This window comes from Eptatretus burgeri, chromosome 14, assembly GCF_056783735.1.
Source record: "Eptatretus burgeri isolate ZD-2024b chromosome 14, Ebu_testis_v1, whole genome shotgun sequence".
NCBI classification, from domain to species: domain Eukaryota; kingdom Metazoa; phylum Chordata; class Myxini; order Myxiniformes; family Myxinidae; genus Eptatretus; species Eptatretus burgeri.
Window position 1 is genome coordinate 39,467,099 of NC_140974.1, and position 11,486 is coordinate 39,478,584.

General features: G+C 47.6%; 1 protein-coding gene across 1 annotated transcript in view; it reads left to right on the plus strand.

Moving 5' to 3' along the window:
- Window positions 1-10,810: 10,810 nt before the first annotated feature.
- The window catches only part of LOC147013001 (indolethylamine N-methyltransferase-like), a 31,851-nt gene continuing 31,175 nt past the window's right edge, over window positions 10,811-11,486 (plus strand). Inside the window, exon 1 of the mRNA XM_085854426.1 lies at window positions 10,811-11,078. Within this exon, the coding sequence (XP_085710552.1) occupies window positions 10,901-11,078 (178 nt within the window). The 5' untranslated portion in view covers window positions 10,811-10,900. The remainder of the gene's footprint in view (window positions 11,079-11,486) is intronic.

The following is an 11,486-nucleotide window of genomic DNA, read 5'->3' on the forward strand; positions in this document are numbered from 1 at the left end:
CAACTCACAGCAAGGAGGCATGAGACAAGAGGGGCGGGAGTGGAAGGGACAAAACATTGGGGAACAGACACAGGTGAATGTGGAAGGGAGAGGGATGGGGATGGGACGGGGAACATGGCGAAGAGAAGATGGACATTTCAGGGACTTTCAGGAAGGAAAGCAGGAGAATTGAAGGAAGTGGGCTTGGGTGGATTATCGGGGGTAGAAAAGATCGAGGATTTGGATGGGGGAAGATAAGAGGTGGTGGTGAACAGCTGTTTTGAAAGCCTGGAGGGAAGAATGGGAAAGAATAGAGTGAGGAAGTTTATTCCAAAGGCGGCAAAAAAGAGGAATGAAAGAGTGAAGATGAGCAGTGATTCGTGATTTTGGTAGTTTTACCAGAAGGGGGTTGTTGACGGACCTTGAGCGCCCTGTGGAAATGTGGTTGGGACAAATCGCAGAGAGAGCAGGGGGGGCAAGGCTGGAGAGGAGTCGGTAGAAGACAGAAAGACCACCAACCAACCTGCGGTGATTGAGTGAGAGGCCCAAAGACTCAGCTTCATTGCGGGAGATGCCAATGATCTTAAAAGCCCTGGTTTCGACAGCGTGAAGTCGAGAAAGGTGGGAGGCAGGAGCACCAGCCCAGAGGGGAGAGCAGTACTCCATCAGGCTACGGACAAAAGCTTTGTAAGTGGTCAGGAGCTCAAGAGGGCCGAGGAAGGACTTTGCACGACGGAGGATTCCCAGTCGGCGACTGGCTTTTGAGGCAAGGTTGGAAATGTGACTTTCCCAGGAAAGGTCATGGCAGATAGTGAGACCCAGAAGCTTGAAAGAAAAGACTTCTTCCAGAGGATTGTTGAGAAAGTGGATGGGGGGGGGTTTGTAAACGGTCCTTTCGAAGAGACATAGTGAGAGTGTGAGATTTGTCTGGATTGAAAGACATGTTCCACGTGTTGGACCAGTTTGTGATTTTATCCAGATCTGCAGTGAGCGAAGAAGCTGCTGCTTGCCGGTCTGAGGGATGACAGATGGTACGGCAGAGGGTGGAGTCATCGGCAAAGAGAAATATAGGATTTTCCAGAGAGTCCGAGAGATCATTGATGAAAACCAGAAAAAGAACAGGGCCCAGAACGCTACCTTGAGGAACTCCAGCCTGTAAAGGAAGAGGGGATGAAAGAACTCCATTTAGGGCCACACGTTGACTGCGACAGGAGAGGAAGTCTGCGAGCCATGAGTGGAGATGGCCTTGAATACCATGGGAAGAGAGTTTGGTGAGTAGGGCAGGGTGCCAGACTGTGTCAAAAGCACGTGATATGTCCAGGGATACGGCTCGGATTTCCTGTCTGGCATTGAGGACCTCCATCCATTGATGGGAGAGCAGTAGCAGCATATCCAGGGTAGAGTGACCTTGTCTGAAACCAAATTGATGATTGGAAATCAAGCCATTGGAGAAGAGGAAGGATTTCATGTCTGAAGCGATGATGGATTCCATAACCTTGCTGATGATTGGGAGAAGGCTGATTGGTCTATAGTTACAGGGATCTGTTTTTGCACCTTTTTATGCAGGGCAGTGATGTTAGCAGATTTCCAAGCAGATGGCAGATGACCTTGGGAAAATGAGAGGGAGAATAGAACAGAGAGACGGTGAGCAAGAGCAGAAGAGCAGGCTTTGAGGACACGTGGGCTGATGCCGTCTGGACCGGTTGCAGAATCTGACTCGAGGTTTGAAAGCAAGCTCTCCACCTTGTCAGGAGAAAAGGATACAGAGTCCAGGGACAGTTGGGTGCGACTGGGTAAAGTGGGTAGAGATAGTGATGGGTTTGGGACACAAGATTTAGCTGCAAACACCGAGTTTAGACATTCAGCTTTATCACGTGTGGAATCAGCAGTGCGGCCATTTGAGGTAAGGGAGGGGATGGAGGGGGAACATACACCAGAAACAGATTTGATTAAACACCACCAGGATTTTGAGGAGGGAGAGAGGTTTGAGAGTTCAGACTTGAGATGAGAAAGATGTTGTTTTCTGGCTCTCCTGAGGGTAGCTACACACTTGTTCCGAGCTTTGTGGAAAGAACTGAGATTGCCCTCAGTTGGGTTTGCTTTCCATGAGGCAAAGGCAAGTTGTTTCAGGACAACTTCCTCGCCACAAGCTTCAGTAAACCAAGGGCGGGAGGAAGGGTAAGACAACTGAACACGAGAGGGGATAAATCTGTGCATGAGGGAGAGCAAGTTTCTTTGAAAGAATTCCCAGGATGAGTTGATGTTTGAGAAAGTAGTGATAGGAGACCAGTCTGTAAGTTTGATGGCTGCTCGGAGACCCTGCCAGTCGGCTTGAGTGAAATGCCAGACTCGACGGCGGTGAGGTGGTTCTCTGATAACAGCCAGAGAGATGTCCACTTTAACAAGGACGTGGTCAGAAGAACCAATTGGAGCGAAGGAAGAGCAGCAGATATTGTCAGGGAAATTTGTCAAAATCAGATCCAGAAGAGATGGAGTACCATTGGTTGAGATCCGGGTCGGGAAGTTGACCGATTGAGTCAGTCCCAATGAGTCACAGAAAGCTTTTGCTGATGTCCCATGGCAGGTGAGAGAGGTACCCACACCTAGCCAACTGGCGTGATGACAATTGAAGTCGCCACATAAGAGGAAGAGAGAGTTTGGATGAGAAGATAGAAGATGGTCCATGTTTTCGGAGAGTGAGGTGTAGATGGAGTCATCACTGTTCGGTGGACGGTACAGTACACATATAAACATGAGGTGGGAGTGGAGGGGAAGCCGAAGCCAGAGGTATTCCTGGGGGTGTGGGGGAGTGAGAGCAGTGCAGGGAGAGTGAGGAATAGAGTCTTTGATGAAGAGAGCAACACCTCCACCAGGACGAGGCTCAGGTCTGTCATACCGTAAGAGGGAGTAACCAGGGAGAGATACTTGGGAGTCAGACACGTCTTGGGAGAGGAAAGTTTCTGTTAGGCAGATAATGTCTGGTTTGTCAGTGGCAACCTGCATGGAAAGATCTGAAAGGTTTGAGCGAAGGCCCCGGATATTTGAGGTCCACACTTTTAATGAAGAGGGAGGGGAGGAGGCTTTGGGTGCAGGAGGTGGAGGGGGCGGGGAGGGTAGGACGAGGGACGAGGGGGAGGTAAGGAGGGTTGCTGAAGGAGTGTGGGGTATTGCAGAATAGCGAGGGGAGGGGGCCGAATGAGGAGAAAAGGCTCTGTGGTGCTGGGAGAGAGGGGGGACAAGAGACAAGGAAGATGGCAGTTGAGTATTTGAGGAGGTGGAGTGAAGAGATGGAGGTGAGAGGGCAGTGGGGGGAGGCAGGTTGGTGGATGAGAGGGGGGCAACTTAGAGAAGGAAGAGTGAGGGGGATGAAAGGTGGGAGAAAGGTGAGGGGGGAATTTTTGAAAGAGGTGAGAGGGAGGCTTGGAGGGAGAAGAGTGGGATGGTTGCTTTGAGAGTGAGAGTGAGGGGTGAGGGGGGTGAGTTGGCACTGAAGTTGGAAAAAAAGAATGGTTGATGGAAAGCGAGAATCCATGGCAAACTGTGGTTTTTAAAAGTTTTCGGTCAGAGATGCGATTTAACACAATTCTTGATGGATGCAATGAAGGCGAATTCAGAGCATGGAGAGAAGAAGCGCTGTAGTCAAGAAGTCATGGACTTAGGGTGGCTGGTTCATGGTTTCAGCGCTCGCAAGCTCATCGCTGGACTTGGTATTCCAACGCTGGCGGTGTGGCAAAGGAGATTGACCATGTCCTCATTGATGGTCGTTGGAGGATGATCCAGAACTGCAGGGTCTACCGGAGTGCTCAGTTCCTCAATACTGACCACAGGCTTGTTGTAGCAACTCTAAAGCTGCACCTTAAATCCTGGAGAATGGTACCATCCCAGCCTAGGCTGGATGTTGCCAAGCTCAGGGATGAGAGAGTAGCTGAGGAGTTTGTGAACAGGCTGAGTGGACACTTGGGGGGTCTGGGTGCTTTGGGGGGTCCTGAAGAGTTGTGGAGCACCTTCAAGACCACCGTCCTTGATGTTGCCGGTGGATGCCTTGGAGTTCACCACAGGGCAAAGAAGAATTTTGTCTCTCAAGGGACACTGGATACCATTGACCAGAGTCGCAGGGCCAGGCTGAATGGCAGAGCTGAGCTGTTCAGGGAGCTGAGGCGTAAAACTGTACGTGCACTGAGGGTGGACAAGGAGGCCTATGTGCGAGGAATCTGTGAGGGGGTAGAGCATCACCTGTGGACAGGTGATTCTCGTCCCGCTTACAGGAGAATTCGCGCATTACGTTCATCCAAGCCCATCCCTCGGAGCACTGCAGTTCGAGCAGAGAGTGGTAGGCTCTTGACAGAGGAGTCTGAAGTGAAGGCCCGCTGGGCCGGTTACTTTGAGCGGTTGTACCAGGCTGATCCCCCAGCTGTCGAGTTGGACGTCAAGGGTGTTACAATCCCTGTTGCTGACCCTCGAATCAACTGTGGTCCACCATCGCTTGTGGAAACACGGGCTGCGGTGAACCAGTTGAAACGGGGCAAAGCTCCAGGGATCTGTGGCATCCATGCCGAACTTCTCAAGGCTGGTGGAAATGCTGCACTCGTGTCGTTGCATGCAGTTTTGTGCTCTGCCTGGAACACGGGCATCATCCCAACTGACTGGAAGAGGGGCCTTGTTGTCCCTCTCTGGAAAGGGAAGGGTGATCGCCAAGACTGCAACAACTACCGAGGGGTGACGCTGCTCTCAGTGCCGGGCAAGATCTTTGCTCGGATAATTCTTGATAGGGTTCGCCACCATCTGCTTGAGCACCAGCGTTCAGAGCAGTCAGGCTTTACACCAAAGAGGTCAACGATTGACCGTATCCTTGCACTTCGTGTCCTCACCGAACGCAGACGAGAGTTTCGGCAGGGGCTGCTTGCAGCCTATGTTGATCTCTGTAAAGTGTTCGATTCCGTGAATCGGGATGTCCTCTGGAGGATTCTTGGTCTTCGTGGGGTGCCACCAAAACTGATCGATCTGATGTCTGAACTCTACTCTGGTACTGAGAGTGCTGTGAAGTGTGGTGGTACCATCTCTGACTTATTTCCAGTTGTTACTGGAGTTCGTCAGGGATGTGTACTTGCCCCCACACTTTTCAGCACTTGTATGGACTGGATTTTTGGGAGGATGTCGGAGAGATCAAGTTGCGGTGCATCGTTTGGCAATGTCAAGATCTCGGACCTTGATTTTGCAGATGATGCAGTCATCTTTGCGGAGACTTTAGACATCCTCTTGGGGGCCCTCGAGGTGCTGAATGAGGAGTCGGAGATGTTGGGATTACGGATTTCTTGGGTCAAAACTAAGATCCAGGCTTTCGGTGACATCTTGGATGCTGCTGTCCTGTCTCTGTCTGTTTGTGGTGAGGATGTTGAGGTCGTGGATAGATTCACTTACCTTGGCAGTGATATTCATGTCTCCGCAGGTTGTGAGCCGGAGGTCAATAGACGTCTGGGTCGGGCCTGGGGAGTCATGGATTCACTGGATCATGGGATGTGGCGCTGACGGTACCTGTGCGGGAGGACGAAAGTCCGAGTCTTCAGGTCCTTGGTACTTCCAGTCTTGCTCTATGGGTGCGAGACTTGGACTTTGACCAAGGATCTGAGACGGAGACTTAATTCCTTTGGTACCAGATCTCTTCGAAGAATCCTTGGCTATCGCTGGTCGGATTTTCTGTCCAACGAGCGGTTGCTGAGAGAGACTCGGATGAGATTTGTTACCTGCATAGTCCGTGAGCGTCAGCTGCGGCTGTATGGACATGTGGCTCGTTTTCCTGACACTGATCCTGCTCACCAGATTCTCTCAGCGAGGGAGTCTCATGAGTGGAGGAGGCCAGTGGGCTGACCACGTGCCTCATGGTTGCAGCAGGTTGACCATCATCTCAAGGAGATGGGGATGGGCCTGGCATCTGCCTGGGGGATGGCCAGACGGAGGCCCCTGGAGTACCCGCGGAAAGTGGACGCAGCGACGCGCTGTTCTGGCACATGCTCCCATACCTGACCTGAGAATTACCCATGAGAATTACCCTTTAGAACCCATTAGAATTACCTGTTGGAACCCCTCAGATTTACCATTTAGCACTCTTTAGAATTATTTGTGGGCCCATTGGTCCATTAGACTAAAACTTCATTGGTCTTCAAGACCTTGTTGCATACCTGCCTGCTTGTTGCATTTTTTCCACCCTTCGCACAATGATTGGCAGCTGTTTATCTTACATTCAATAAGTGTGTGTGTGTGTGTGTGTGTGTGTGTGTGTGTGTGTGTGTGTGTGTGTGTGTGTGTGTGTGTGTGTGTGTGTGTGTGTGTGTGTGTGTGTGTGTGTGTGTGTCCTCCATAACTACTAAACCATGAAACCTTGTGGCCTGAAACTTTACATGCATACGAAGAAAACTCCAAAAGAGTACATTACGAAGAAATCCCACCCAACCCCTCTGCATGAATGAAAATTGGGTGCTTGGGTTCATTAAAATACCCCTTTTGAAGATGATATAATTGACACCTTTATTTAATTATCCTTTATCAAGGCCCATCCTTAGTCACCTCGCTGACCCTCGCTGGGGTCTTCATTCAACATTTCTTTTGGCCTGCTCAACAATGCCTTGACTTGGAACAGGCTGCAATGGTTTCTCAACAATAAAAAAAATTTTCAAACCTTTCCTCACTCATTTCGTTTGCGCACATGCCATAATCTTGAGAATCTCTCAATCTCAGTCAAATTTCAACATTTAAACTTCTTTATTGATTTCAGCAGCAGTTCTGACTGCAAAAGAAAGCGTTCATTTGTCCAATTCGGACAGTCCCTGAAATTGACCACCAAAACTGATCAATTTGATGTCGAAACTATACGCTGGTACTGAGAGTGCTATGAGATGTGGTGATACCATCTCTGACTTATTTCCAGTTTCTAGAGTTTGTCAGGGATGTGTACTGGATCCACACTTTTCAGCGCTTGTATTGACTGGATTATGGGGAGGATGTCGGAGAGATCAAGTTATGGTGCATCGTTTGGGAGTGTCAAGATATCTGACATTGATTTCGCAGATGATGCAGTCATCTTTGTGGAGACTCTGGATATCCTTTTGGGGGTCCTCAATGTGCTGAATGAGGAGTCTGAGCAACAAAGATTATGGGTTTCCTGGGTCAAAACTAAGATCCAGGCTTTCAATGACATCTTGGATGTTATTATCCTGTTTGTACCTGTTTGTGGTGAGGATATTGAGGTCACCGAGAGATTCACTTACCTTGGCAGTGATATTCATGTCTCTGCTGGCTGTGAGCCAGAGGTCAACAAACGTCTGGGTCAGGCCTGGGAAGTCATGGATTCACTGGATCATGGGGTGTGGCACTGCCGGTACCTGTGTGGAAGGACGAAAGTCCGAGTCTTCAGGCCCTTGGTGCTTCCAGTCTTGCTCTATGGATGTGAGATTTGGGCTCTGACCAGGGATCTGAGATGGGGACTTAATTCCTTTGGTACCAGGTCTCTATGGAGAATCCGAAGCGATCGCTGGTCGGACTTTGTGTGCAACAAGCGGTTGCTGAGAGAGACTCAAATGACATTTATTATCTGCATAGTCCATGAGTGTCAGCTGCGGCTGTATGTACATGTGGCTCGTTTTCCTGATGCTGATTCTGCTCACCAGATTCTCTCTGTGAGTGAGCCTCGTGAGTGGAGGAAGTCAATGGGCCAACCACGTGCATCGTGGTTGCAGCAGATTGATCAACATCTCAAGGAGATGGGGATGAGCCAGGCATGTGACTGAGGGATGGCCAGATGAAGGCCCTTGGAGTACCAGCAGAAAGTGAATGCAGTGATGCACTGCTCTGGTGCATGCTCTCATACCTGACAAAACCTGACATTGGGGGTGTCTCCAGTGCATGGTGTTTATATGACCAATCAGCAATCGCTAATCGCTTTCCAAGCCAGCTGTTCCTTATCAACCATTTTGTTGGAGTGCTTGCTTGAGTGCATAAGCCACTTGGTGAGCACTCAACAATATTCGCACTCTCACTGAATATATTGATTGATTGGAACAAAGTCACCTGCATTTGGCCCCGCGTTGTCACGTGGTGTGTCGTGGGGTGGCTGGCTCACTGAAAATATGAAATTTTATTTTACACCACATTTCCCCCTTTTGGTACATTCTTCTTTCATGATATGACCTGTCACTTTGGCATAGATTGATACATATAAAAAAAATGAAATGCTTCATTTTTAATTGTTTCTTCAACTGTTTAATTGGAGCGCTTGCTTTAGTGGTTAAGCCACTTGGCGAGCGCTGTTCAAGCTTCAACAGCAATACCACGGCACAGTTCTCCCAGGGGACATTTCCAGAGTTCGGGAAGCAAAATAAATGAGATGATTACAATGTGTAAAAAATGTTTTCAGTTGTGACAAAGCAATGAATCTACACATCGCAGCAGGATAGCCGAGAGGTACAAACACACAATCTAAGCTGTCTCACCTGAGTTCGTTTCCCGAACCAGCTATAAACTGTTATCCCGGTGTTTCACAGGCCATGTGATTCATCATTGTGATGGTGGGCGGAAATGACGTCTTTCGGCGCGAAATGCGATGGTGGGCGGAAATGACGTCTTTCGGCGCGAAATGCAATGGTGGGCGGAAATGACGTCTTTCGGCGCGAAATGCGATGGTGGGCGGAAATGACGTCTTTCGGCACGAAATGCGATGGTGGGCGGAAATGACGTCTTTCGGCACGAAATGCGATGGTGGGCGGAAATGACGTCTTTCGGCGCAAAATGTGATGGTGGGCGGAAATGACGTCTTTCGGCGCGAAATGCGATGGTGGGCGGAAATGACGTCTTTTGGTCGTTCGTACATGAGAGGAGCGCGTTTCTTTTTTTTTCATCAAGCAATAAATTCAATGGTTTTCATATATATAACACATTAGTTTCACAAATTTCCATTGAAATACTGGGGTATTTCCGTCAATTGTCGCCATTTCGGTCTAGGTTACGCACTGCATCTACCGGACGGCCGTCATTGGCTGTCACAGGCATGTGGGGGAGGGGGGGACACTGGGACAACGGAGACGTGGTAGACACCGGGGACATTTCAAACTGGTGCAATTGTATACAGCGCACACGCTGTAATAAGGTGAGACAAAATATCCGTGGCAACAAAGATGGGGCAAGATTCTCCCCATCCATAAAACTTTCCCAGTCTTGGTTCTCTGTTCAGTATCTTGAACATCCTCAACAGAGGGCTTTCAAGCTGATGGTGCAATCGTATTCGTACACCATGCTCTTTATGGAGTTCCAATTCTGTTTAGCATTTTCTTGGCTCAAGTTACAATTCCAGACAGGTCGCCAATCCGAGGCAGGATACTCGACTGAGGGTGCAAGGATTTGAAATTTGTTCCTTGTGGTGGTGGTAGTTCACCGACTCTTCATGAAGGGCACTGTGGGATCTTCAATGTGCATCAACTAATGTTACTAGATGGGACATCGATTGTACAGCACACACATTGATGAATCTCCTCCATATAAAATACTAGGCTAACAGCACCTGGGTTGAGATTCAAACCCAGGCTATACAGCCCAGAGGCAAGTGTGCACACACCTCCAAACGAAGTGTTTCTCTTGCTTTTATTGCAAGAAACCTCAAAGCATGAGGAGGCCATTTAGCCCATCAAAGCTTGCACTATTATTGCCAACCTATGATGGTTTGTCCATGCTCTATTCATTTATAATGCTGAGCATCAAGGAATAAAGCAGCAGGTACCATTTTCAAAGTAGATGGTTTGACTCAGCTGGAGTCGAACCACCGATCTTCCAGACTCAGAGCAGATCCTCTAACCAATAAGCCACTCAGTTTGGTCAGAACTATCTTGTCATTCTGAAGGTATAATGGCAATTTCAACTTCAAACTAGAGGGGGAGCACTCGGTAGAGTGCAAAACCTCCGCTGCCAAGACTGCTGGGTCACTTAAGTGAACCTGATATCCGATTCATTGTAGGTCAAAACGGATCAGACTCTACTGAACCACGATTGAATAAACTAAACTAGATCGATGTGCATCTAGAAATGCCCAAAAAATAAAATCGAAATTTTTTTGAAAAAAAAGGTGCAAAATTTGTTGTTTTTTTTTCTTTAACAAATTTTTTTTGGGGGGGGGGGTTGGAAATCACTTCAAACATGTAGAAATGCAAAAAAAAAACAATTCAAATATTTTTCAAATAAAATCAAAAATTTTTTGAAAAAAAGTTGAAAAAAAGTTTTTTCTCAAACAAATTTATTTTATTTTTGGTTGGAAATCACTTAAAACATGTAGAAATGCAAGAACAAAAATTCAAATATTTTTTCAAAATGGCCGCCATTGCGGCCATATTGGACTTTGGACCAAGTCCAAAATCAAATGGCACGATCCTTGGACCATACCTAATCCCCCCACCAAGTTTCGTCGAAATCCGTCCAGGAGTTTTTCCGTAATACTGTTCACAAAGAAACAAACAAACAAACAGACAGGGGTGAAAAGAGTAACCTCCGTCCATCTTCGACGGCGGAGGTTAAATATTAAACGTACTGAACAAAAACGGAATGTTCTGTCCCATATTGCTCAATCACTCCAAAAAGCACATAATGGAGAGAAGTGCAAAAAACAGAAATAAAGATACAGTTTCTGATTTGTGTCCCTGTGACACACTAATTGTATCTTGGATGTAGACTTTCAGTAGTGCATCGAATGACATTTTGTGTAACTGATGGGCGTGATGCGTTCCAATTTGATTTACGAAGAGAGGGTGGGCAGGACCTGAGGTTGAGATCCCAAGCTGATTCATTGTTATATAAGGTCATATCATGTGGATTGCTGTGTTCAGGAAGCAACTGCATTAAAAGAGTCCGAGACCACAGACAGACAGGCACGGACGAGCAGAAGGATATGGACAAATTCAACACCTCTGAGCGCAAGCTTGCTTGGGGGGCAGATTATCAGCATTCTTTCTCACCGAGTACTTATTTAAGTTCTTACTTTGTGCCGCTGGGGACATCAGCAGGACAAGGTGAACAGGATGTCGCCTATTTCCTCCTCCAATGCCTGCACGAAACCTACAGCTCAGGTGCGAACCACAAATCCTCAAATCCCAAGTTAATTGAAAGATAGTCTGTCATTAACATGTTATGATTTATCATGTTATTCCTCCTTACTATGACAATAATGATACTGAGTCGTTCAGATTCAAGTTCAAATGTAGTTGTGTTTTGGTTTTCTTTATTACCTGTGCCAACAAATATGGACAGAGGTTATGTTTTCATTTCTGTCTGTCTGTCTGTTTGTATGTATGTATGTCTTAGTTTGTCCATCTGTGAACAGGATATCTAGATTTCTGATAAGGTTGTTGATGGATTCGGACAAATTTGGTAGACAGGTTGGGTGTGTGACAAGGAAGAATTGATTAGATTTTGATGAAGGTCTGATTATGGTCCCGGATAGGAGAATTTTTTTCGTGATTTTTGCACCATTGAGT